The 27,905-nt window shown below is 37.7% G+C and overlaps 2 protein-coding genes and 1 long non-coding RNA gene across 4 annotated transcripts; 1 reads left to right on the forward strand and 2 right to left on the reverse strand.

Annotated features, from left to right (window-relative positions):
* Window positions 1-138: 138 nt before the first annotated feature.
* galk2 (galactokinase 2) lies at window positions 139-5,996 on the reverse strand. Its single transcript, XM_015016469.1, has 10 exons — window positions 5,676-5,996; window positions 5,502-5,590; window positions 4,713-4,836; window positions 4,504-4,597; window positions 3,867-4,013; window positions 3,370-3,468; window positions 3,124-3,276; window positions 1,976-2,186; window positions 1,346-1,547; window positions 139-406 (listed from the first exon to the last, which is right to left on the reverse strand). The coding sequence occupies exons 1-10, from the start codon at window positions 5,723-5,725 to the stop codon at window positions 199-201; spliced, it is 1,377 nt and encodes a 458-aa protein (XP_014871955.1). The 5' UTR covers window positions 5,726-5,996; the 3' UTR covers window positions 139-198.
* Window positions 5,997-6,255: 259 nt separating this feature from the next.
* Window positions 6,256-24,483, forward strand: cep152 (centrosomal protein 152). Of its 2 annotated transcripts, none has more exons than XM_015016468.1 (27): window positions 6,256-6,869; window positions 7,008-7,107; window positions 9,497-9,606; window positions 9,687-9,747; window positions 10,368-10,664; window positions 10,759-10,918; window positions 11,202-11,342; window positions 11,417-11,556; window positions 12,380-12,580; window positions 12,681-12,828; window positions 13,866-13,957; window positions 14,069-14,232; window positions 15,560-15,761; window positions 16,326-16,424; window positions 16,505-16,635; window positions 17,092-17,220; window positions 17,299-17,581; window positions 18,089-18,343; window positions 18,504-18,635; window positions 19,532-20,161; window positions 20,940-21,015; window positions 21,095-21,262; window positions 21,356-21,440; window positions 22,589-22,671; window positions 22,753-22,909; window positions 22,997-23,100; window positions 23,682-24,483. In XM_015016468.1, the coding sequence occupies exons 2-27, from the start codon at window positions 7,021-7,023 to the stop codon at window positions 24,428-24,430; spliced, it is 4,884 nt and encodes a 1,627-aa protein (XP_014871954.1). In that variant the 5' UTR covers window positions 6,256-6,869; window positions 7,008-7,020; the 3' UTR covers window positions 24,431-24,483. The 2 variants fall into 2 exon arrangements, with proteins under 2 accessions (XP_014871954.1, XP_014871952.1); XM_015016466.1 differs by having other exon boundaries at window positions 7,011-7,107.
* On the reverse strand, window positions 24,333-27,617 carry LOC106935792 (uncharacterized). Its single transcript, XR_001421971.1, has 3 exons — window positions 27,330-27,617; window positions 26,480-26,549; window positions 24,333-24,418 (listed from the first exon to the last, which is right to left on the reverse strand). It is a non-coding gene; the product is annotated as an uncharacterized LOC106935792 (long non-coding RNA).
* Between the last annotated feature and the right edge of the window lie 288 nt (window positions 27,618-27,905).

Below are 27,905 nucleotides of genomic sequence, written 5' to 3' on the forward strand. Positions count from 1 at the left end.
TGGTCCCCCAGATAATTTTTTAAAAAAAACCAAAAAAGTGTTTTTTTGGCCCTTATCTGGAAAAAAAAAAAAAAAAAAAAAAAAAAAAAAAATTAGCATCCTAATTTCCACCTCCTGAATGTAAAATAAAAATTACAGTTTGCATTTGTTGTAGCTGATTTGTTTGCAAAATAAACAAGTAAACATCGGTTGTATAATTCACTCCTCCAGTAGGACTGCAGCTCCGCCCGCCGGCTTCGTCACAAACAGACTTTGTTGCTCCATCGCCGCTCTGCACGGGTCCGGCGTGTAGTAAGCATCTCTGACAGCTCGGAGGAAAGATGCCGCCTTCTCGCTGGTAACCATGGAAACGGCACAGCCTCCCCAGCCCGCTCCGGTCAACCTGGAGCCGACGGCTCCCGACTTCCTGCAACCAGAAGAAACAACGAAGAGTTGGTACTACGGCGAAGCTTTCAGCGCCATTAATCTTTATGAAAAATCAATGTGAGAGAGATACTGTTTTATTGAACTGAAAGAGGTTTTACTGAGTCAGTCGCTTGCAGTGGTAAAAGCTGAAATCAATAGCTGGACCTGTGTGTGTGTGTGTGTGTGTGTGTGTGTGAGAGAGAGCAAATTGATCATGCTAGCTGTAAAACACAAGGCAGTAAAAATAAAAATGCACACTTACGATTTTTGTAAAAGGAACTAGATATACAGTAACTCAGTAAATTACAATAAAAAGTTTGCCTTTTTTGTTCATGAAGTCAAAAAGAAAACCTATTGATTACACACAGTTTCAAAGTTTGACCACAAGGTGGCACTAGAGGTACATGAGTTCAGCTGAAGGAGTTTATTTGTTGCTTAGTTTACAGATTATTTTTTAGGAAGTCTTCAAACTCCTAAATGACACTAAGGACAAAGTTTTTTTAATGCTGTGTCCTACAATAGGGACAGAAAACTAAAAGAAAGGAATTCTGGCATTTTTTTCCTCAAAATTCTGATTTTAACCAGAGAATTCTGACTTTTGATGTCAGAAAGTTAATGTCAAACTTTTGAAATTTAAGACAGAATTTTTTTTAATAATCTATATGTGTTGCCCCAAATCTCTATGCAATAAATCAGATATGAAAAAAACAAAAGCATATGATTATTCTATATATTTATTTAGAAGTCCAATAGATTCAGAGTTTTCGTTTTATGATCCAAAACAACCCCTAAAAATTGAACTTCATTTACTAGAATCATCTATTGACATTATAATAGAATCAAATATTTTTCTGCTACCAAATTCATGAATTTTTATTTTATTCCAGTTTATTTATTTAAAAATGTCTTTTTTTGTGTTGGTTTGTCTTGCTGTACTCACAGACAGATGTCCACCAGCCGGTCCAGTTCTGGGCAGCTGCACTCGTACTGGTCTCTGCAGCTCGCATGGCTCTGGTTCATCAGCTCTCCCAGCAGCGCTATGGATCCTGCAGCTCCAGCGTCGCAAATGCTTTTAAACCTCATCACGCGTTCAGCTTCACCGTACACATGCTTGGCTCGCTGGTGAAGCTTGAAGTTTGTTACTGAGAAACAGACAAAAAAAACAACTTAAAATTAATCATTTTAATGGTCTGATTTAGAAAAATCCACAGTTTTGTGGGGTCAAATATAATTTTCCAATTTTTTTAATATACAGAACAAACTGTGATATTGTGTCATTTTAAGTGTGACCCAACTTAATTGTTGTTTAATATTGAAAATAGGGCTGGGCAATATCATATTGAATTGAATTTCCGATTTTAATCACATTTTCTCAATGAAAAATCTTCAGAATCAGACATTTTGATTAACTGACAAAATAATTGATTACTAAAATAATCACTAACTGCAGCCCTAAATGGCTGATTTGTGAGCAACATTACTGGATACTGGTTGCTTCAATTATACCAAAGATGTTTGACTAAATCGGGTGACTTCACTCCAGATTGTGCAGATGTGTTCAGTTACCCACCATGCTGAGTGTTAGCGCTCAGCAGCTCTGTGCACATCTGCTCGGTGGAGATGCCCAGAACTTTACAGATCTCCTCACAACTGTACGGCTCAGGATGCAGCACCTCGTCCACCAGGGCCAGCATCTCCTCCAGGGAGGCCTTCAGCTCCGTCTGAACCTGAGAAAGCTTCATCAACCTGCTTGGATCCAGACCTCGAGCCTGCGCCAACATCTGCACCAAACATTTAACATACCATGAAGTTGTGTAAACTAGGGATGTAAGCAATCAATCAAATAGCTATTAATTATTTATTAGATTTTTTTTTTTTCATTCGATTAACTAATAATGTCCGCTAGACATTCTTTCAGCGTTGCAGTTTAGCCGCCATCCAGCAGAGGGCGCCGCTGGTCATCCTTAAGCGGAGCCCTTGCTACAGAATTAAGGATGGCGGCGACCATGCCGTAACTGGAAAGGAAAACGGTCGAAAACAGTCTGCTGTTGAACGCTAGCTGCGCTTTAAGCAGTTCTGTTTTGAAATATTAACACCTGCCAAGCTTCTTTAGTTGTCAACTTAAGAATAGCGGTCATTCAGTCGAGCTGCATGACGGAACAGCGTCAGCTTTTCGACCAATAGTTAATGATTTGCTATGAACCGATAGCTCAGAAAAATTGCAAAAATAATGGCAATTGACGTAAGGAATATAAGCGCGGTTTATTTTGAGGGCTTTCTAAGTGCAATAATGTGAGAAAAACACTTTTGTGTTAGCATTTAGCAAAGCTAACACAAAAAGTTAACATATAATAATGTGCTTCTTTTTGAAAAATGTAGTTCATGTTATGGAAAGTTAGTCGGTCCAGTTGATACAAGAGTAGCCACTTTTAAAGTAGCTAGTCGATAGATGAGAGCAATCAACTTCAGATTAACTCATTAATCGATAACTTGCATCCCTGGTAGGTTGTTACTATATTAGATCAGTGTTTCCCAATCTAAAATGCATATTTTAGATTTTTCCCTGCTTCCACACACCCCATTCAGAGTATTCAGCCTGTTGACCAGACATCAACTGAAACCATGTGTGCTGAAGCAGGGAAATGCCTAAAATACTGTAAGATTACAAATTCAGGATGAAAGAATAAGTCGCAATGCTTTTTTCAGCTTCAGATGCACCTTTGTTGCAATCCGACATTCCACCACCCGGATGTTGTAGTGAGAAGAAGCAGCTTTGTTCATCTCAACACAGCAGTTGGAGATCACAAACACGGCCCCGTCTGGGAGCTGGACATCGGTGGCCCTCAGAGGCTGGAACTCTATCAGCTTCGCCTGATAAGTGGTTGAAATTCTGTCATTTCAATAAACATTAACCATCTGAATGTAGAAACATCGCAGTGGTGGGGAAAAAAAACAGCTTCATACAGTTCCTTTCTCTGCCAGGAATGAAATGGACTGGTCCATGCCTCCTCCCTCTGTCCCGATGTAGCGCTCACTTTTGGTGCATATCTCAGCCAGATCCACCTTTAGGGCAGATTACAGAGGACTAAAACAGAGTAAAGAAGCAATAAACACTCATAAACGCTCCACAAAATACTTCCTTACATTGAGGAATGGAAAGGCAAGCGCACAAAGGGGTTGTCTTAATTTGATGGATAATTTTCTTGGGTTTTTGCCCCCCACTTAAGAACTTCTTTGCCCCAGCATTCATAGCTTTTGAAATTTTGATTTCTGATTTTTTATTTTTTTTGCATTAAACTACAAACTTAAATATATTTTATTGGGAATTTGTTGGCAGGAACAACACAAAGCACTGGAAAATGATAAATTGTCCCAGTTGTTAATGCGACGATAAATGATAATATTATTGTTTTGAGAACATTTTCAAACTAAAGCCAGTTTTTTTTTTGTTATGTTTTTACCTTAGAAAGAGATTTCTGGTTCGCCTCCATCGTTAAGAGGCCAGAACAGCAAACTAAGGCACTTGAACTGGACAGACCAGAACTGGGAGGAATGGTTCCATCAACAACACAAGACATTCCAGCTAGACGACCGATCCCAAACTTCTCCTGGAGAAAATAAAATCAGATCAAGATAAAATACCATTCCATTTAATAACTACACAATACAGCTAAAAAAGAAAGTTTACGGAATAAATTTTCTTCTCACTGTCTGAAGTTAAATCCGATCAAACTTTTTTTGTTTCAGGTCAGTTAGAATTATCAAAATTTTAGAATTTTACAAAACAGGGTAAAAATAGATCTAGAAGTGCGCCTCCATTTAACCAGTAGTTTTCAAAGCCATGAAAGCATCATTGATCATTGCATAAAAGAAATAACAAGCATTCTGTATGTAAAATTCTGGTTTTAGTAATAAATCTTACAAATAATTTTTCTCATTATTTTGTCATTTAGCAAATAGAAATAATTTTGGTAATTCTAACTGACCTAAAACAAGAGAAGTTTGTTTTAATGTCAGCCATTGAAAAATGAAGATGTATAACCTTTTTTATTCAACTGTTAACGCTTTAAATCGTATTTATTTTAGCCACGGTTTTACCTGGATACCTTTGACTCCACAGAGAAAATAATAATACCACTTTGGATTTTCTCTGTCTATGACGATGTCCTCTGAGCAGGACACTTTAAAATCCCTGCAAATAAACAAAAAGCCTTTTAAAAAACATAAAGCAGCACCGATATTTTTGAAAACCTTTAATTAAAGTTGCAAAAATATAAGATAAAATGCAGTAATTGTTGGCGTCTTACTGGTACTGAGGATTTGTGTTTGCCAGCTGGATCGTTCCGGAGTTGTTCACAGACACGGCGGCCAGGATGTTCTGCTCGATGGCCATCGGCAGGACTGAGTATCCACAGTAGTCAATGTGTTCACCTGGTGAAAAACAATAACTTACAATTAATCTGAAATAATTCAATTGTTTTGGCACTTCAGGTTCCATATTTTAGCTATTCGAGTTCTATAATACTAGAAATACCCCTATCTAAAATCTCTGATTAGTTATCCAAAGTATTTAGGTGTTTGTTAAATTTCTTCAAGGTTTTAACTTTTTACTTTTGTGTCAGACTAAAACTGCTTTGACAATTGTAACCAATTTAATCAACTTAGTAAACAGAGTCCAACTTTGTCTCATTCAATTTCATTATAAATCCAATGTTTCATTGAAAAATTGTTCTAGAAAGTATTTATTACATGTCATACATTTATATTTTTATTTTGTAAAAAGTAAAATAAAATTCACTCATATCTTTGACTTTCCACTTCATAGTTATGTACCATTACATGTTATGTTAAATAAAAATCAAATGAACAAATTAAATGTACAACAAATAAAAAAATACTGGGAGTACCGTATTAGTACTTTCATAATGTATAGAAAAACCTCAGCAGTTTAACATGTTAAATGTGGTTTAATGGGTTTAGACAACCTCATTTAGTGACACAGAACAATTTGAATATAAAAAAGGGAACAACATTGACATGTAGTAAAACTTTAAGGTGGTCAAAGTCTGAAATGACCTTTTAAGTTATTAAATTACCTATTAGATTTACCCTTCCAGGTGCACATGCATAGAAGAGAGGAGATTCTCCAAACTTTGCTTCAAAATGATCCTTCAAGTTTTTCAGCCTGCGCATAAAGAAAATAACAAAATTGGTAAGCATGCATTGCTCATTTCAACACCGGACAATCGGTCCCATTCATTGCTTCTCACCTTTCATTGGAAGTTATCTCAATCTTCAGTTTGGGTGGATTAGATGCCATGTTTACTTGATCAGAGATTACTTGGTTTTTAATCAGTTTCTTGTCGAAGTTCTCACTCACACAGCTGCCTGACTGCTGTCAGCTGACTGTCCCACAGAAATCCCGGATATGAAACCGCTGACCTCCGATACGCTGAAGCCACATTTACTCATTCCATTTAGCTGCTGTTTGATTAGGGAGCTGACTCAGGAACAGCTGCAGAGCCAAGACGCGGAAATGGAAAGAGAAATGACCTACACTGGCCACCGTAGAAAGCGAAGCGACTTCAAACTGGACATTTCAGCATTATTTTATTAATAACGTCCAGTCTGAAGTAATTTCTGAAAGAATAATGAGTAATTATTCCTAGTATACAGGTTATAACTTTGGCGAGCCCAATAAAGACTATAATTCAAGATTATTTTAGGCCAAATATTTTTAGTTTTATGATTTATTTGAGTTTGTTACTTACTACTGATCATAAGAAAATAAAATATATGTTATCTAAAAAACATGGAATGATAAAATAAAACTATTCGCTCTCGGAGCGTGTATGGAGCCAACTATCAGTACAAAATACCAAGAACTACCCTACCCATAATTCCAGTAAAGCTGTTACTATGGAGACGTTGCTACCCTAGACTATTCCCGGAATTAGAAAGAGAACAAAAACATTTCTGGCGTGTCTGTTCGACTAAGTGGACGGAATTTTAATGACTAAACCAGTGAAATAACAGTATTTATGCTTCCTCATGAAACTGCATAAAGTTTTTGGGCAGCATTTTTCTTTTTTCCTGTTTACATCCGCGAGGGTTTGGCGCTGCTAATGCGCGCGAGTTTTCAAAGAGGGGGAGTCGACGTCACGCGTATGTTCAACAAGCTAGTTAGCTGGCTAACTTCTGTTAGCTTCTGATTTTAGAGTTTACTCCCCGGAGAACTGCTCGGAAAGTTTTGTTAAACTCTGCACTAGCAAAAATAATCGGCGTCTACGGATACCGTTCTATGTGGAAAGGTTTTATGCTTTTGTTAATGTAAAAAAGCAACTAAGTTTTTTTTAAATCGCTGCTTTATAATGTAAACAGCAGCATGCTCAACACTCAACACTCTACAACATCTTGGATGAGCAACTAAAAGGAACTTCCAAGTTTTTTACCCCTTCCACTTGGTAAGTTATTAATATGCATATCTGCTTGTGACAACAAAAATTCAATTTAACATACATTTTACTTATCTTTTAAGTTAACGCCTGACTACACTGCTGCAGCGTACCGAGCTGACCAGACTGTTTACTCTTCTTTCCAAACAGGCAGTGCAACATGTCCATTGATTTTGACAGCGCTGCCCTTCAGACTCAACATGAGGAAGATGAATACGACCAGGAGGACTACGCCAGAGAACAAGAGGTGCAAAACATAGCATATCACAGTGTTAAAGGACCTATTTTCCTCAGCTTAATATTCGGCTCTTTCTACCATGGCTATTTATTTGGATCTACTAATTTAAATACATAAGATAACTGCATCTAATTGGGTTTTTTTTTATTCTGTCTTAATGACATTAAATGACTATACATTTCCAGGTTTAGATCAGTTAGCAGCATCAGTATAAAAGTTCATATCAAAAAGTTTTTAACATGTTAAAAACAAGATTAACAATAACAACAATAATAGCAATAATAATAATAATATACTACTATAACAGAAAAATACTGCAGTTATTAGAAATAAAAATATTGGATTTGCGATCCCAGGGATGTGTAACTGAGTCGGATCACTTTTTATTTGGTCATAATGGCTACCATTACATCCGGAGAAATTGGGTGGAAACTATAAAGGTTTATAGCACCGTTCCTGCTGTGAAGTACGGAGTTGGCAACATCGTTGCTTTGGGCAAGAGAGACTGGTAGACTTTCTAAAACAGATGGTGTTGTATGGAAAAGACGATGCTGAAGCGGTATTCAAGATATCAGTCAGTAACTCAAGCATGGCAACAGTAAATGTACTCCACATGTTGTTGAAGCATCTGTGCAGCCGGTCCAGTCACCATGTGGCTCTGCTGAGGTGTTAAGGAAGTCTGGGTTGCTTTTATGATGGTTTTCAGTTAATCTGCATCATTGGGTCTGCTGTCATCCAGTCAAACACACTGGTATCATCAACACCTTTGATTTTGGCAGTGTGAGAAGGCTGTCCTGGTACATAAAATTGAAGTGTATTGAGATAAAAAATTAGATAAAATTGTGCAAAGAACAATTAGAGAAAGTGAAAGTTGGCCTGTCATGATAAGAAATTTTGCTGGACAATGAATTGTCCCAGAAGTTATTGCAGTAAATAATAATACTGCTGTTTTGAGACCATTTCAAGTAATAAAATCTAATATAAGTAATATTTAACACTGGAACTGGAAGACATTTTAAATATACAAAATAAATAATAGAAAAAACATCAGATTAAAAAATGAATTACCTATGTAGTCAAAATGTTCCTTCAAAAAAGTTTGAGGGAAAGTTTAGGCCAAAACACCAGACCGAAGGCTTTTGTCCTCCAGTTTTTGGTAAAGAGAGAAAAATGATAAATCATGCAAATAGAAATGATTGAGCTCATCTTTATTTATCATGCGATTAATTAATTGATTTATTGCTACCGGCCTAACAGGGAGAGCTGTCCACTGCTGTTGGATTGTGATTGTAAATGATAAATCTACCAGGTTGTTCTCTGCTGTTTGTAGACGCAGTAAAGTGTTCATTGTTTGAATGTCACAAATCACAGCCACCCTCTGACAGGCCCACCTCCACTTAGCTGTTCACACCCACAATCTGTTAGTCCATGTGTCTGAGCTATTATTGGCTCGGTGGAGAGGCCTCCTTCCAGGTGTGTCCCGCTGAAACTCGCTCTGCCCTGCAGCCTCCCTACTTTCTCCTTCCTCTGAGTCGATTCGTTTCCACTCTTGACCCCATTTGAGCTCAAGTTAGGAGGGAAGAAATGTTGCTGAGCTGCTTGCTGATTAGATTTAAAACTAACTTCTTCCCTCCGAGTTCATTTTATTTTATCAATTCGTAGTAACCTACTTATTACACACAACTGGTCAAGGGGAACTCGTTTGCTGCCAGTAACTGGAATGTTTCTGCTCCAGTTAACCCTGCTATATGTTTTTTTTCTGAACAATGGAGGTCTTTGGGAGCGAAACGCAGTGATGTCACAGGAAGCCGACGACATGCCGGGCGCACTTTGAATGTTTCACACAGGAGGTCATCTCCGCAAATGTATTAGGATATGTTGGTGGTATAGATGGAAGCGGAGGATTTTTTATAGATGTGTAATTGTGGTGATATGGGTCCGTCGGTCGTGGACAGAGTCGAGGATCTGAGGAATATTCAGGAATCTTTGTGGGAAGTAAGTCCAGCAGGTTCTGCTCGTTTCTGAAAGCCTGTTTACTGACACAAAACTTTCTCAGCTTTTTTAAAGGTGCAAAAATGTATAAATAAGGCAGGCATTTTATTACTGATTCAAGTAAAAATGTGCACATTTGAAAACCTCTGGTTAGTTAGTTGAACGACTATCATTTCAAAACAAATAAATTTTTTTAGTTTAGTTTCAGAATCTTCATAAAACATTTAGGAAGATCAGAAAATACCTTCTGTCACTTATGAGAAAACAAACAAAGTGCCGCCTCGCCTTGCTGCTTCTCACGTCGTCATTGATCGGCTCTCTGTGTTATTTCTTTACACTGTGTTAGTTTATAACTTTGTTGCTGAGCAACCTTGCTGACTAATCTCCATGTGTCGTATCTCTGCAGCTGCACAAGCTGCTCACTGACTTACCAGATGACATGCTGGAAGACAGCAGAGACTCCTCCTCCCCAGAGCTGGAGTGCTCTACCTACAGCAATAAAAACACCGGCAGCAGGTAGCGCGTGTTTCTGTTCACCCATCAGTCCAGTCTGGAGACTTTAAGAAGTGGTTGAAAGTGATTTTGTTTTCTCTCAGCCCTCAGACGAAGTGGAACCAGGATTGGTCTGATCATTCGCATCCAACCTCTCACACACAGGTTGTCTTACTTTGTGTTTGTATTAAATCTACGACCGAAACGATTAATCGCGATGAATCAATTATTCAAATAATCGTCAAATCAGTAATTGATTACTTGTTAACAAACATTTTGCATTTAATATGGAGATATTTATAGATGTGTTCTACCCAAATCTCCTCAGGTCGCAGTTTTAGCTTCACCTGATTCAAATTCTATAAATAAAAATCTGCTATTAAGCACCTTTTGCTACCAAATTATGTCAATAATGTCAAGTCAAGAAAGAGCTGAGCTTTTCACATGTTGATGTTAGAAGTATTTGTTTTAGCTGCAGATTCATCCTGTGCTACAAATGATCAAACGTTTGCTGAAGCAAATCTGTTATTGCATTTTAGGCAATAAATGTTCATTTTGTTGTATAAAAAAAGGAACTAAATTATTTATTTGCTTCTTTTCTTGTATTTGTAATACTGTATGAAAAATACATAAGTGAACAAATTAAAAATCTGCCAGTTTTGCTATCTGATTAATCCATGACTAAAATAATTGTTGGTTGCAGCCCTAACTAGATCATTTCTGTCCAATATTCAAAGTAAATAAAAGAAAAACAGATCAGTAACACTGTTACTGTTTCTCTGAAGGCCTACGAAGTCGACTACAATCACGGCTCGCCTGATGGGTATGCGTACGAGGACGGACACGCAAACGGACACCTGCCTCACAGTCTGCCTCCCGGCTGGGACCAGGGTCGTCACTTTGCTCAGGAAAATCGAACAAACATGGACTCGGATGAATATGCAGAGACCGGGGATTATTCTGCAGAGTGTGACCCACGGTTGTTCCCTGACGGCACCAGAAGCAATCTGGATTATAACGGCGACGGAGGCTACAGGAGTCCGCAGTGCCAAGGCGACAACAACACCAGAAACCATTTCCAAGTGAGTTATCCACCTTTGTCTGGAGAAATCCTGAAGTTTTTGTTTTTAGTTCCATGTGCGTTAATAAACAGTTTTTCTGTGTTTTGATCCTCAGAAGTTAACCGCTGGACCAAGTGACCATGGCAACAATCAGTTCAAGGTCAATTTTAACCCTCAGCATCCAGCCCACCAGCCAAAACTGTTAAACCCTCATAGTGCTCAGCAAAAAGATCAATTTGAACACCTGCAGAGGGAATTTCTTGATTCGACCCAACGTAAGTTTCAGTGATCTATGTTTTGATGCTGCATTAAAGAACTGCTGGTTTTATTGTCTTGTTTTTTCCTTTTTGAAGTTTTAATGTTGGTGAAATACTGAGGATTGAAAAGCCTTACCAACTAATAGTTTACCGTATTTTCTGGACTATAAGGCGACCTTAAGACCCTTTAATTTTATTTTAAAAAAACGACAGATGCCTTACAATCCGGAGTATTTTAAAAAATACTGCTTTTATTAAAACTGTGAATAATTTGGGGATTCAAATGTCTGTGGCGCTTCAGAAACTGCAGACAAGGAGCAGGTCGCGCAGCTGCAGGTGTTAAACAAAGCTCAGCAGAGGCAAATCGAAGACCTGGAGCGGAAACTGGAGGATTCACGCCGAAATATGAGATACATCGAGCATCAGTTTGCAATCGTCAAAGGTTAGTTTCACTCTGTTTGTCTGCACACTATGAAAATAACCACATACATGAGAGCCTGCTGTTATTTTTAACAGATGAAAAAGATGGCCTGGCGGTAAGTTTCAGGGAGTCGAGTCGATTGATTGAAGAAGCGAAGAAAGGAGAAACTCAGATGCAAAACAAACTGAAGGCTCTGGAGCAGCAGGTCCAGATCCTGAAAGAGAAAGACCAGGAGGTAAACGTTTCAATGACGCTGTTTCACCTCCTCATCCCTACTGCTTATTGCTTAGTTTATTTGCTAATCTTCCATCAACAATCATTAAACTGTACAACAATGTATTAGGATCATTGTAGATAGAAAAAAGGAGTACATTTTTGCCAAAAAACTCTGAAATTTCTGAAATTTTCTTTAAAAAAAATTCTGAGGTTCAAAATTGAAAATCTGCTTGAAAAAATTCAAAAAAATTTAGATTAATCTCAGAAATTTTCAAAAAAAAAAAAGGAAGTTTCTAAGCTCCAAAAGTAAAACATGCTAGAAAAAAACAGATTAATCTCGGATGTTTTCTAGAACAGAAATGTGAAAATGAATGAACTTGGAAATTTTGAGATTAACCTAGAAATTTTCTATAAAAATTAGCTGTAATAGGCAAAGTAATCTAGAAAAATTCTGAGGTTAATTTAAAAATGTCTGAAGTTAATCTCAGAACTTTTTCTGAGATTAACTTTTGAGATTTTCTGAAAAAATCTAAACAAAAAAAACAATAAGATTTCAAGAAAATTTCTGAGTTTTTTTTGTTGTTGCAGAAATGTACTCCTTTTTTCTGCCTGCAGTGGCCCTAATATGCTGTCATAAAACTGATAATGTTGTCATTTAAAATTGCTTTATCTAGCATTTGTAAACTGCAGTTGAAAACAATACCTTCGATATGCAGAAATAATGCACATTAAGTAATTTAAGCTGATGTTCTTCCTTCCTTTGCTTTAAATATTCTGTCATTGAAATCATTTGCTGAATAAATCAGGTGTTCTGCTTAAAGCCGAAGCGTTTCGTGTTGCAGAACATGAAGAAGCTGAAGGTTGCTGACGCTGCAGTGGACAGCATGAAGCAGCAGATGCTGGAGCTTTGCCGCTCTGACACGCTGTCCAGAGCGCGGCAGCAGCACGACAGAGACCTCGCTGTCATGAAGGAGCAGCACGACGCGGCGCTGCTGGCCGTGCAGCAAAAACTCGACTCCACCTCCCAGGCTTTGAACGACCAGGTCAGTAATTTTATTTGGAACAATTTATTCATCAACGGTTTGTGCAGAAACATCATAAGTGTGGTTTTTGTGTTGCTCTTGTTTGCTTTCCTGCTTCTAGGTTGATGTTAGTCAGAAGTTGCAGCAGCAAGTTCAGCAGCTGGAGTGCCAGAGAGAAGAAGAGCAGCTGGAGAGAGCCAGAATCGTCAATTCTCTGAGCCAGCGCCTCGAAGAGAGTCAGCAACAATGTGCCAAGCTGCTGCAGACGAGTCAGTAACGAGTCCAGATATGTGCTGGGAAAAGTATTTACACCCTCACAGATTTCCTTCGTTTTCTTCTGAGACATTTTGCAGAAAATGTCTTGGATCGTCAAATACCTTTTGATATCAGACAAAGATAACATGTAAATACAAAATGAGGTTATCAAATTATGATTTTACTCATTAAGAAAAAGTCATTGCCCCACTTTCCTTGTTAAATTGTGAATTTGCTGTGATTTTTTATTTTTATTTTTTATGAAAACTGAGTTCAGTGTCAGTCGCCACATCCAGGCCCAATTACTGCCTGACTTCAACAAAACCCGTCTGACAGCATGAAGTAGGCTAGAAGACCTCTTAGACCAACACATCACGCTCTGATCCAGAGAAATTCAGAATCAAAGTTGAAATACACTGCAAAAACGCAAAATATAACTACACTGGAAATGAGACTAACTTCGAGGATTCAGACTAGGTCTATAGGCAGATAAATTAACCTGTAAACATGGGAAAAATGTTATAAACTAAATAATCTGCCAATGAAACAACACTTTTATCAATATTAAGGACATATTTACTTAAAACAAACTCCTTTATCTTGTTGAAACGTTACTTTTAACTTAGTTTGTCTTATTTCAAGTTTACTGAGACTAGACCAACAATTCTTGGTAAGATTTTGTGTTTTTGCAGTGTAATCGTTAACTAGATTATAAAGACTCCAAAAAAGGTAATTTGCTGAAAGAACCAGATGATTAAATGGAAAATCTGTAGGATGTGTACATTTTTAATGGAACTAATTGATTAGTCGTCAGAAATAATCATTAGTTGCAGCCAAGTGAAGTTAATTCTGCAAAAAAAGAAATTTATACACACCAACTTGACTTATTGCTAGTTACTGGAAACATCAATGTTGTTCCCTGAACCATTAAAAATGAGTAAATACTTTGTCACAGCACTGTATGTATTAAATATCAGGCATTTGCTGAACTTGATGTGGTTAGTTACTCTTTTGTTTTAGTTGTTCAGTAATTTTGCTTGTTTTTCTTCAGATTCTGTTCAGGAAATGAGTCAAATGCAGATCAAACTACAACAAGCTCAGTCAGCCAAGACACTGAGCGAAAACATAAACAAAGTTTTACAGGTGTGCTTTCCATTTACTTTATTTTCTTACTACTAAATTACTGTTAAATGTTCTCCAGAGACGGGGCTGTGTAAACCTGTCAACCTAAACCTGTTTTTGTTCACCTGAAAGGAGGACATGGCTGAACTGAAGGAGCAGATTACGCTGTATGAGTCTGCCCTGAAACACGGCGCCATAGCGTTTGACCTCAGTAACGACTGGGAGAACCAGCTGTCTGAATCCTGCATGGATCTGGGATTAAAGAAACCCGAAAGGAAGAACGGAACAGTTCACAGGTAGGCTGCGATCACTGGGATTTTACGCTGCCTCAGAGGTTAACACAGGGTTTCCTGAAACCCGTTAGAATTACTTGAATTTCAAGTAAAGTGCTTGATATTCAAACTGCAGTTTTGTAATAAACATTAGATGAAAAGCAAAATTAGGAAAACATAATTTACAGTTGAAACCTGGTATTTTTTTTAACAAAAAAAGAGATTTTTTTTATGACTATCTGAAGTTAAATGAAACTAAACTTCACTTGTTTTAGATTAGTTAGAATTACAAAATGATTTGTATTTACTAAATGCCAGAAAACCTAGCAAAAAAAAAAAAAAAAAAAATATATATATATATATATATATATATATATATATATATCAACTTTCTTTGTGTATTTAATTTGAGCATGAAGGTCATTTAGCTTAACACGATTTGTTTGTTTCAATGTATTGAATATTTATTGATCTGTGTAATTGAAGTAAAGGCTTGGCTTAGGGCTGGAAGATAAATTAATAACAATATATATCACAATGGATACACGATCAATATCAGTAGACAGAATATTCAATATATAGAGAACCACACAGCATTGTGGGAAATGTAGGCAGAGGAAATCCTTTAGCTGCCCATTTTGGTGGAATCAACTGACTCTCTCATTCTTTGGTTACCTAGCAACTCGTTCACTCTTTGGTTACCTAGCAACTCGGTCATTCTTTGGTTACCTAGCAACAGCCAGTGGAGTAACTGCCACAGCAGCAGTTTAAGGTTCCATCACTGGTCCTCAAAACTGCTTAAAAATAATAAACAACAGTGTGGAGTGAAAACTGTGGACAAAACAGGAAAAGTTACACCACCAGTTTGGCAGTAATTCAGTAATTCATTTAAAACAAAAAGTTAATAAATAATTATCAATATCGACTGATATGAAATGTGATAGGTTTTACAGCCAAATCGACCAGCATTAGGTTGGCTTATATTTTATACATAAAACAGTTATTAAAATCGGGGAATTGTTTTTATTAAATTAGTGTTTTGTCACGTGTTTAAGAAACATTTAAAAACATAAAACTTTGTTGTATTTTAATTTACCTTGTCGAATGGTGAATACTATCACAAGACTTTATTAATAACAGTAAAAAATGATGTCACAGTGAATTCAAACGGTCTATTTTTTAGTTAAATTATGTTGTTTTTATCTCTAAGTGTGGTGCTGGAACAGTTTGAAAACTTACCTTGAAGAATTCTTAAATTTTACTGTTGAAAAGTGAACGAACCTGCAGACGTAACATCAGATCTCTTCCGCTGGTACTCATGAAACTTACAATTCTCCCTTTGGCTCTTCAGCACCACCATGAATCACCTGTCCGACTCCAAGCTGCCCAAGGAGGAAGTGTTGAGGCTGCTGCGTGTGGAAATGCAGCGCTGCCTGGGGTGTTTAAAGGGGAAGAGGCAGAAGATCAACCAGCTGCAGGAGGAGCTGCGGCTCGCTCAGGGGCGAGTCGGGGAGCTGGAGGCCCAGCTGGAGGAGGCCAAGCTCTGCTCTGCAGTAAGGGCTCCCCCTGGTGGACGCTTTTAAAGATTAACTTACATTTACCAGCTTGTGATCCTGTATTTCAAAGAGATTTTACATGATAGACCAACAGAGTCGTGCATAACAGTGAAGTGGAATGGAAGCAGTTGTTTTATCTTATTATTTGGTTTTTTTACAATGTTTGTATCTAGTCTGTCTGAGTCTGTACATTTGAACAAAATTGGTCTTCATAAAAGGGCTGGATGAGATCAGAGCAAATCTAAAGAGACCAGACTGCAAACTTTTGAAATCCAGTTTTTGATAGAAAGAGAGAAAAGAGAAAAATGATCAATCATGCAAATGGAAATCAATGAGTTAATTGTAATTATTATTTGCGACTAGACAAAAGTTAATTTGTAGCAAAAAGGCCTTTTGGGATTGAAACGGTTCCTGATTCCTGGTTTATCTCATGAAAAACTTAACAAAACATTTTAAATGAACAGTTTTACACTGCAAATGGTCCTGGAAGACATGCAACAAGACTCCAGCACACTAACTGAAGTTATTCTTGTTCTGAAATAAATAATTTTTCCTCCTCAGGCCAGAGAGACCAGCCAGAGGAAACACCTGGACACGACTGAAGGCTCTCAGAAAGAGCTGAGATCGCAGGAAGAGGCACACCTGCTGGAACAAGTGGAGGTTGAGTTTTGTCCATTTTCTTTACCTTCTTTAGTTTAGTTAAGACAAAATGTTAAGTCTGTTTTCTTGTCAACTTGTAGATGCTCGAAAAGAAGAATAAAGAGCTGAAACAGAATGAGGAAAAGCTGAAATCTGCCAACTCTGAGCTGTGCACCAAAATGAGAGAGATGATCCAAGAACTGGACCAAGAAAAGCAAGAAGCTGCTCAGAGGTAAGACCCATGGCAAGATGGGTTTATTTATTCATCTGCTGAAACGATTAATCGTGATTAATCAATTATTAAAATAATCATAAACTAATTTAGTAATCGATTAATCATTTACTAAGGCAATTTGCTGAAAGAACAGAGTCAGAGCAGGAATTAGGTTAAAACTGCAAACTATGAACATTTTGCATTTAAGATGAAAAAGAAATATTTGTTTGTAAATATATTCTACCCAAAACTACTACTCCAGTTATTGATCAGTTAATCCAAAAAATGATCAAGCATGCAGTAAAGGAATGTTATGCTGTTGCATTTCAGGTAATAAAATATATTTATTATTTAAAATCATAATTGAATCATTATTTCTATCTGATTAATCAATTAATCGTAAGAATAGTCGATTACTGAAACAATTATTAGTTTCAGTCCTGATATTTATAAATCATTTGCATGTTTTTTTAGGACTGAGCGGATAAATCAGCAGTACAGAGATGATGTGGTGAACCGGGTCAGAACAGAACTCCTGCTAGAACACAACGCGGAGGTGGAGCAGCTGACTGCACAGCACCAGGAGCAGATTCAGCAGCTGCAGTAAGTCTCTGTCCCTAAAACTGAAATCTGTTCTCCTTTACACGTCGCTTAACGCACCTGTTTTAACTTCCTCCACAGAAACCAGCTGTCAGAGGTCAGCGATAAGATGTTGGCCGTGCAGGAATGTTACATCTCTGTGTGCAAAGAGAAGTGTTTCCTGGAGGAAACTCTGCAGAAGAAACAGGAAGAAGAGAGTAGTGAAGCGCTGGAGAAGCTGAGGGGTGAACTGGAGGCTCAGCATCAGGCCGCCATGCTGAAGCTTAAAGGAGACTGGACCAAAGAGAAAGAGGCTGAAATCCAGCAGGAAGTGAGCTGGCATGTTGCTTCCACTGAAGCCAAATGGAAGAAGGAACTTCAAAAGGTCTGAAACGATTAATCATGATTAATCGTTTATTGAAATAATTGTCAACTAATTTAGTAATCGATTATTCGCTATCTGGAGTACATAAATTCATAATTAAGTGTTTTTGAAAGATTGAAGATTAAGACTTAAATAAATAAGCAGTGCTTAGCCTGGTGGCTAAGCACTGGGGGAAACCCTTGTTTTTTTAAGCTGTAGGTGCATCATTAGCTACAAATAACTAAGCCTAAACTAAAGGAATGTTATGTCATTGGATTTTAGGCAATAAAATGTTTATTTTCTTATCTAATAAAGTAATTGAATTATTTATTTGCATCTTTTAATATATTTCTAATATTTTTTAAGTCTTCCCATGAAAAATCTGCCAGTTTTGCTATCCGATTAATCGATTAATCGTCAAAAGTAATTGATTGCAAAAATAATCGTTAGTTGCAGCCCTATTAAATATAAGAAGCTCACCTACCTATTCTGACTGAATTCAGTATGTTTCGTTCTGTTGGGGTGCAGAGAGAGAAGACATGGCTTCAGCAGCTGGAGGAGGCTAAGAAAGAGAGAAACGCTGCTGAGGTGAGCTGCCAAACAGACGAGCTCGAAGCCAGCGGTCGGGCAATTTCTGCTGAGGAGCTGGACTCCAGGCTCGCTGCCCAGAAGCAGCAGCTGCAACTGGAAGCTGACAAAGTGCAACGCAAAGCTGTGGCGGAAGCCAGGAAACTAATCCAGAGAGAGTTGGAAGAGAAACACCTGAACGACATGGCCAAGCAGGTGAGTTCTTTAAGCTAGTACACAGCGAATAAGCTTTACCTCACACAAGCTGGGATTCATTTGTAGGTTGTTCTCAACATTAATCCTGTAAACTGTTAACCTTATTTGTTATTTAAATGGTAAAGCTTAGTGGTAGACTAAGCATAGATTTGTGTTTCAGGTTGAAGGGGCTGTAACCCGAGCCTACAGCCGCTGGATCGAGGATCTGTCTTCGTTACCAGAATACCAAACTTTACTGCAAAGAGAAAAGGACAAATGGGAAGAGCTGCAGGAAGAAATAACAAAGGAAAAAGTAGGAGAAACTTGTTCATTTTAGGGCTGCAACTAATCAGTTATTATGATGATTAATCAATTAATCTGATTTTAAAAAAAATTGGCAGATTTTGGATTTGTCATCAGATCACTTGAGCTTGTTTTATACAATATTAAAAATACATTAAAATATGCAAATAAACAATTTAATTCCTTTTTTTAAATTACAAGATAAACATTTTAGTGAATGCTTGATCAGTTGTAGCAAAAACAAATACTTTGCTCAGGCTTTTCTGTTTGACATCAATACAATATCAGGTTGATCTTTTGTTAAACCTGATATTTATCAATATCAGGTTGATTAATTAACTGCTAATTAAGAATCGCTCATTCTTAATTTGTTTTAACAAAATTAAGAATGAAATTTTCTCACAGAATTTGAACTAGGGGAAGCTAAATCTTTGCTATCTTAGGAGTTCTCGGGTAGAACATATTTATAAAGTTGTTTTTATATATATATATATATATATATATATGTTTACTGCAAAATGTCCAGTTTTTCTTAATTACTGCTCAGACTGAGTTTTTCTTCCGGCAAATGGCCTTTGTTTTTTGAGTCTGTACACTCCAGTTAGTTAATGATTAATCAATTACTAAATTGGTTGACAATTCTTTCAGTAATTGATTAATCCAATTAATTGTTTCAGCCTTGGTAAATATAAGTGAGTTATGCAAAGAAAACCACCTGGATGTATATGTCAGCAAATGTCCTTTTTTTGAGTTAGTATACTCCAGTTAACGATTAATCGATTGCTAAGTTAATCACGATTAATCAAATTAATCGCTTCAGCCCTAGTTATTTTTATAATTACTGTCAGTGCAGTTTATCCTCCTCTTTCCATATTTTTAATATTTAATTTTTAAATAAATTTTCAGGTATCCCAGGCCTTGCAGGAAGCAGAGGAAGAGTGGCGGAAAAACCAAGTGGAGCAGCAAAACGCGGGGGACCTTCAGGAGGAGCTGGCAGCTCTCAAGAGCCAGCTGGAGCAAGCTAGCAGAGAGCAAGCCGCCCTGCTGAAAGCGGAGCTGGCTGCAGCCCGAGCCGCATGGTTCAGAGACAAACAGCAGGAGATCTCCATCATCCAGGCCCGAAACGAGCAAACCTACCAAACCAAGCTGCAGGACCAGCGCAAAAACCTGGAGCAGGCTGTGCAGGAAGCCAGAGAAGACGCTGACCTCCAGAGGAAGGAGCTGCTGCTGCAGCTGGAGGCCAAGCTTCAGCAGACTCTGAGGACACGAGAAGAGGAGTGGAGGAGCCAGTGTGAAGAGAAGGAGCTGGCTGAAAGGCGGCAGGAGAAGGAGAAGTTTGTGTCAGAGCTTCAGACGGCACTGGCCCAGGCCTCTGCACGGCTTCTCAGGCCTGCTGAGACGGAGCGTCAGGAGGCTGAGGATGACAGGAGAACCGGTGGATCCCCGTCAGAAAGTACCATCACAAACATCATTGAAACATCGTGCAGAGACATGATGAACAGAGCACTAACAGAGGCCAAGAAGGAGTGGAAGAAAGTAGGTTTTTGTTCATTTGTTACAATTTGTCTGATGTTGTTCAGTTCCTTTATTGTACACAAAAGCACTAGGGATGAAACGATTAATCGTGATTAATCGATGATGACAATAATTGTCAACTAATTTAGTAATTGATTAATTAACAGAGACTAAAAACAATTCCTGAAAAAACAACCCAGAGCAGAAATTCACTCAAAACTGTACAAAACTATAAACATTCTGCATTGAGGATGAAAAACCTTTTTTGTAAATATGTCCTCATCAAACCTCCTCAGGTGGCATAGTTTACCTTCACCTGGTTCAAATGTTTTAAAGAAAAGAAAATCCTCTTATTAACCACTTTTTACCGTCCAATTACAAGAAGTAAAAAAACAAACAAACATAATAGTGTTTGTTTTTAGCTCCACAAGCAACCTTTGCTACAAATGATCACGTGCACATGAAAAGAATGCTGTTTTTCCATTTTAGGAAATAAAATGTTTATTTTTTTATTTGAAAAATTAATTTTATTTATGGGCAGTTTTTATTCTGAACTCCTACATTTCCAGACCAGGCAAACATAGAAAAAGTTTAAAACAAATTTGATAAAGACCAATAAAAGAGGCATCTATCTACACTAAAAATATTTAACTTCCTTAGAAAGTCCCTGAGTCTCTGCTGCCCTTTTTTCAGATCTTATGAAAAGCCAGCTTATCTTTGATTATTGCTCCGAAGTGTCTGTAGTTGCAACAAACTGAATTTATTTACTTTTAATAATGTCTGTATTTTACTTTTACAGATGAGTGAAGAAAAGCTGAGCTGCATCCTAAAAGAGACGCAAGAGAAACACACAAGACAAATCAACGAAATTCAAGGTGTGCATTGCACTTGGATGTAAAATATTGCATTATTTTACACTTTTTAATTTCTATCATGACTGCCTGTTGTCTCCAGGCTCTCTTGCTCGGAGGAAGGAGCAGCCTGGCTGCAGGAAGGGTTGCACTGAGAGTTTGGGAAAGCTGCAGAAGAAGAATCAGGAGCTCCAGAGGCATTTAGAGAAAGCCTGTCGTCAACTTCAGCATCGCATCCGTGAGCACAAAACAGCAGTGCAGCAGCTTCGAGGTGCATTTAAGTGATTTAAACTTCTGTCATAAAATCCTGAACCCACACTGACTCTGCACCTCTGTTGTGTATTTATTTTTCCCTAAAATATAGATGAGCATGAAAGCAGCATTCAGAAGCTGAAAGAGGAACATCTGCAGCAGCTGGAGGAAGTGAAGAGAGCTAATGAATCTTCAGGGTTTGTTGTTCACATCCATCCATCCAGAATATTCATTATAAATTATTTTATCTAGTAAAAATGTATGTTTTCCCTGTAAATACCGAAGAATATATTAATTTGAGTTCGTTTTATCAAAACAGACTGGAAAACTCCTACTAGAATGCCTAAGCAGTATTTGTCGAGCCTTCTTCAAGTGTTCAGATCAACTGTTAAGTGTGAATATATTTTTATTTATTTGAAGTATTTTGAGTTTTGAACTAACAGAATCACAAAGACCAGGAGTGGGATTGAAGTGTGCAGACATTTAAAGCTGAATTTTAAAGCCGTAAAAACAGTGAAACATGGCCGCCTCCTAAAATAACGTCAATCAGAGCCGTAGCCAAAAGGAGCAACGTAGATCCACACAACTCAGACTTCCTTTCTGGAAGAGACGTAATAACAAACTAATAGATGTGGACAAAGATCTCTGGTCAGAACTAACGATGTGTATCGTATCATTTATCGTGAAAAATTTCTTATGTTAAGATTTTTGATTTATCGTCATGATAAATTTCAGTGAATGTTTAAAAAAATTACTAAAATGTTAATTTAACTATTTTCTCCTCTTTTTAGCACCAATAAATATCAGTACATTTTAAAATATAATTAAAGTCTCTATGTGCAGTTTACTAATAAAAATCAAGTATTTTCTGTCCTGAAGAAGCTTTTTTTCTAATATAGATGTTTTTCAAGAACATTTATGCTTGTGGTGCTATGCAGTTACCTTAAAAAAAAGCAAGAAATAATTTTTTATCATCAGTTTTATTCTTATCACAATAACATAAAATATTATGACATTTACACCTACATTGGACACCTTCAAACCTTCTTGAAACATGGCAGCATCATACTGTGGAGATGATTTGCTGTAGCGAGGACAGAGAATCTGCAGGATGATCCTAGTTGAAACATTTTTATATTTTTTATTGTTACATCCTATGTGTGTTAGTTTGTCTCAAAAAATCACTACAAAATGCAGCATGAAATATAAAAAACCTAAATAATATTAATAAAATTCAAATAGTAAAAGTAATTCCACACAACTTTAAACATCTGAAAGTCTCCAGGCTTTTTAATTGGTTCAGATCAGTATAACTGTGGGAAACTTTTTCTTTTTTTCTTCTCAGAAGTTCGGATCACCAACAAAACCTTCAGCAGGGCCTGGAAGAGATGAAGCAGCAATACCTCGTCACCGTGGAAAAGATCAGAGGTCGGTGTTGAGTTGGACGCACAGAAACTTCCCCCGAGTTCGCAGCTGCAACAAACAAATCCGACTGTGTGTTTCTGCCAGGGGACATGCTGCGCTACCTGCAGGAGAGTCGAGAGCGCGCGGCAGAGATGATCCGCAGCGAGGTGCAGAGAGAGAGGCAGGACACGGCCAGGAAGATGCGCCGCTATTATCTGACCTGTCTGCAGGAGTTACTGGAGGACGGGGGGAAAGCCACGGGGCAAGAGGCTTTAATTGTCCCGAACTTGTTCGCTTGCCGCAGTATTGCTCCTCCGGCTAATTGTATTGATCTTCCTGTCTTCTGCAGTGCTGAGAAGAAAATAATGAGTGCTGCAAGCAAGCTGGCAGCCATGGCTAAAGTGCTGGAGACCCCGGTAAAAAGTAACTCTGGAAAGAATTACTCTCCACCAAGTAAGTCCTAGATGAGGAAACAAAATTCACATTTTACCAGTTTTTAGATTTCTACTTGGGTCTCAACTGCTTCTGAAAACTTCCAGAGTAAAAAACAAAAACCTGAGTTTTTGGCAATAAATTTATGTTTTTTGGCCGTTTCAAAAACCTCCTGATTGTTGAGTCAGGGGACTGCGCCGTTGCCTAGCAACTCGAGCGGCACTCCACCTGTCACTTAGCAACCCCAGCGGAGCTCCAGCACATTTTGTCAGCTGGTTTTACCGCCGTATATTGGCTGCAGGAAGAGACAAGTGTTTTGTTGTTGACTTACCATCCAGAAACCTCTTGCTGCATTCTTATTGGTTGTGCGGGAGGCTCTGCTTCTGCTTTTCAAAGATGTACAGTTGTTTAATTGTGCATCTTTTTGCAGCCATTTTCACAGGCGAATGTAAACGTTGCCTTGGGGGGCGTAGCCAGAAGCAGCCTATTTGGATTTAAAGTGACAGAGGCCCTAAAAGATTTCATTCTCACAGGAGCTCAGAACTAAAATCTCATTATCTGAGAATGATTTTGTATCATCTCAGTCTGTTTTGCATCGGCAGGTTGTTCGACGGGGGAATCTTCCGGCACCATTGTTGGTGTTCCAACTAGAAGTTCAGGTTTCCGTAGCAACCTGACGACGCCAAACGAACTTCCTGATGCGAGACCAGAGCAGCAACCCCAAAGGGAAAAGGTTTCTGCTGATTCAGGCCCCAAAACAACCGCAGAATTTAGGACCAAACCTTTAACTCGAACCTTTAACTCCGAGGACGGCTCCGTGACGAAGCCACAAACCTTCGATTCAAACTCTTTCCCTCACAAACCCTCCCAATCCCACGTGGGTTTTGCCGGTTTGTCTGCGAGGGGGAAAAGCGCCGAGTGGTTTCTGCAAAGAGGCGACTCCAGCAAGGCAGAGTTGGCGCGGCAGAGCCGGCCGTTCCTCGTCCAGGAGGCTCCAGTCAGAGAGGAGAAGCAGACCGACTGGAGCCTGACCGACTCGGACAGGGGCCCAAACGCAGCCAGACCGCGGCGCGAAGCCGACCCGCTCAGGCCTTTTTCTGCTAATTCAGCTTTGGATGCTGACATCAGAGCACTAGGGGTCGCCACTCCGGACGATTCGGACCTGACGGTGTACAAGGAAATCCCCAAACAATCACTTCAGACTGAAAACAACAAGAAAGCAAAGAAGAGTCTGGCCAGAGAGCCGATCCCCGGCTCAGACGGCGACGTTTTCTCCAGGCCGCCGTTCTCTGAGCTGAGGCAGTGTCTGCAGGACAGCGGCTTCGACAGCCCCTTCTACCTGCAGAAATAACAGAGGAGGGAGAAGGTAAAGACATGTAGCCCAATAAAATGTGCCTTTGTTTCAGTGTTATGTTTACATTTAAAACAGTGGCAACATTCTTCATTACACCGCAAAAACACAAAATCCTGTCATCACCGTCTAGTTTCTACGACGAATTAGGGCTACTGGAGATGGAAAAAAAACTCAATCTCAGAAATGTTCTAGAAAGAACAAGGACATTTCTGAGCTCCAAAAGTTGAAAATTTACTGGAATTTATTTTTATTTTATTATTATTTATTTTATTTTTATTTTATTTTGAGATTAATCTGAGAAATTCTCTATAGTTTGAAAAGTATTTTTTTTCAAATATTCAACTTTTCAGACTTGGACATTTCTGAGATTTTTCTAGAAATATTGAGATCAATCTAAAAATCATAGTTTTTTTTTCTAGACTTTTAAAACTCAAATTTCTGAGATTTAGTTTAGAAAATTTCTGAGATCAATCTAAAAAAAAATGTAGTTTTTTTTCTAGCAAATTTGAAACTCAGAAATTTCAACTGTTCTGGAAATATTGAGATTAATTTCAAAGTTTCTGAGATTTTTCTGACAAACTCTTGACTTTTGAAACTCAGGAATTTCCAAGATTTTTGTAGAAACCTTCTGAGATTAGAGGATTTCTGGTGGACATGCACTCTTCCTGTTTTTTCTGTTTGCAGTCACCCTAATATGCCGTATTCTAGTCCAAATATCTTAGGATATTTGAAATATGAAGAACCAGAAATGACCAATGTTCAGACTAATTATAAAACATTCCCTCTTTCTTTGTGGTTTTACATCAAAATGAACAAACCAGATGTTCTGGTGAAGGTTTTTATGTAACTTCAACCTCAATAGCAATAAATAAGTTTGGAGAATTTGACATGAAGCTTTTAAAACTGAAAACTCTTCTGGTTCTGTTTTCATAAAGTCAGCAGAATAATAAAGAAGGTCTACATATTAGTGAGGTTGTATCTTTACATTGGAGTCAAATCCTGAAAAATAATGATTCACAACAAAGCAAAATCTGTACAACATTCATGTTCATAATGAATTTATTTAAAGCGTTCACCAGCGCTGTGCATAAAAAATAATCCTCCTTATTTTACCCATTTCATAGATAAAATAGGCAGAAGAGCCTCCACTGCACATTTATGACTCGGTTTACTTTATCACACGTGAGGATCTGCACTGAGCCAAAGTAAGGGAAGTTTTGTGCTGGATGAAGCAGATAAAACTTGTTAATTATTGACCGGTGGAGTTGCTGGAGGCCAGTCAGCCTCCATGTTTCCTTCTGTTTCGCATCACTGTGCAAAGCTAATCTCATTTACCACTGATTTTAGCTTTGCATTCGCTAAGCTGCTGCGATTTCTGCATTGATCCTCCGTTTTTGGTCACAATAAGAAGCATCTGCAGCCGAACTACGGTTCCACAGTGCAGTTTGTAGCAGTGAATGTTAATTTAAAATGTCACCTTTTTTTGTTTAACTTTAATGAAATAATCGCACTGTTGCTCACCAAAAACCAGATTAAAACACAGAAAAACTCAGGAAACGTATTACACTCCTTATTTTTAATGCTACAGTTGGGTCATTTCAAATAAAATCTTGTTTTTTAAAGGGATAAAAGTTTAATTTTTATTTTTAAAAACTGAATATTTTTGAATATATTTTTAACTCCATCCACAGAGAAATATCTGAAAGGCACAAAATGGCAGCTAGCTCTCACTAATGGCCGTAAACAGTATAAAATCCCAGATATTCAAGCTCTGCTTCTTTGTTTGAAACGTGTTTTTATGTTCATATTTGTAAAATGTTTTAGATTTACAAAATGAGCTCTGCATGCATTATAATTGTTTCTGTATTTATATTTGTCATTTTAATAAATCTTGACTTATTTCAGACTGAAAATATTTCTTTCTATAGGACCTAAATTTGTTTTACTTGGTTTTGCGTGAAAAGAATAACTTGGAGACTCGCTGACAAATAGGTCAGCGTGAAACGTTTCTGCTCCGATAACAAACAGGAAGATTAAATTAATTACCAACAACGAGCTGAGCCGCACCGGGATCCTCGGTTACTGATCTGGGTTTTCTTTCTTTCTTTTGTAGCTCCTGATAAAATGGTTTTAAATAAATATTCATATAGTTCAGAATCCAGAATATAAGGATTCCTACAGAATAGGGTTAGGGCAACAGAAGAAAAAACATCTGCTTTTAATCTCTGAATTCTGAGGGATTGAAAAGTCAATTTTGAAACTAAGAAAATTCAAAATTCTGAGATCAAACTCAGATTTTTTTTTCTTCTAAAAAGTCTGAATTTACGAATTTTGAGACGAAATTCCAAGATTAATGTCAAAATTCTGAGATTAATGTCAAAATTTGGAGAAATGTCAGAATTCTGAGACAAAAGATTGAAATTGGACATTAACTTAAAAATTCTGGCATTAAAACCAGAATTCTGAGAAGAAAGACAATTTAAAATAAAATGATGGGATTTAATACAGAACAGTGAGCCTAATGAAACAAATCTGGGATTAAAGTCAAAATTATGATAAAAAAAAGTCAGAATTCAAAGATTAAATCTATAAATTCTGGGATTAAAGTAAGAATTTTGAGATTAATGTAAAATTCTTTAGATTAAAGACAGAATTGTATGATTAATGTAAAAATTGTGGGATTAAAGTCTGGATTCTGATTTTAAAAAATAAATGTGAAAATTTCTCTATTAAAATCAAAACTGAGAAAAGAGATTAATAAAATGAATATCAAAGTGCTGGGATTATAGTCAAGATTATGATGTTTTGCTGGTTATTTCGATTTCCAGTTGTTTTTTGTAGTTTTCATAAATGCTGTAAATCTTTCTAACATTGGGAAACAAACTGTACCTCTCACCTGCTGGACATGAACCAGACAGAATCGTCAGGGTCTGATCCTTTGACCTCTGTCCTCATTGGAGCTTGGCTCAGTTTTCCAGTGGTATTGACTCAACGCGGGTCAGCTAAAGTCAGCGTCCCGGTCATAAACTTTGGTACATATTTCTGGCTGAACCAGATCACGAGCGCGTCAGCTGTCGACTCTGCTGGAAAAGGGAAATGAGAAACGGGTTTGTTCTGGAGTTTAGACCCACTGAAGCCACTTATCTTCATCCTTATCTAAATGGTAAAGAAAAAGGCTGTGGTTTAGTACACACAGTTCTGTGAAAATGCATCGCCCCCTTTACAAAATCTTTCACAGAAGATGTGAAAGATTTAAAACGTGATCTAAGACCTAAACCGTGATCAATCACAGTTTGATCACGTTTTAGGATCAATTTTGGTCCGATGGCTTCGAGATCAACAAAAACAAAGTATGTTGACACTCTTGACCAGCAAAAAGGATAAACCAACAAAATCACTGCTGACAGGATCGACCTGTTCGAGACGGAGAATGTGGTTTGTTTATTGTCATAGCAACTCTCACGACAGTTAG

Source organism: Poecilia latipinna, unplaced genomic scaffold (assembly GCF_001443285.1).
Source record: "Poecilia latipinna isolate Pla-1442-1.1 unplaced genomic scaffold, P_latipinna-1.0 Scaffold2022, whole genome shotgun sequence".
NCBI classification, from domain to species: domain Eukaryota; kingdom Metazoa; phylum Chordata; class Actinopteri; order Cyprinodontiformes; family Poeciliidae; genus Poecilia; species Poecilia latipinna.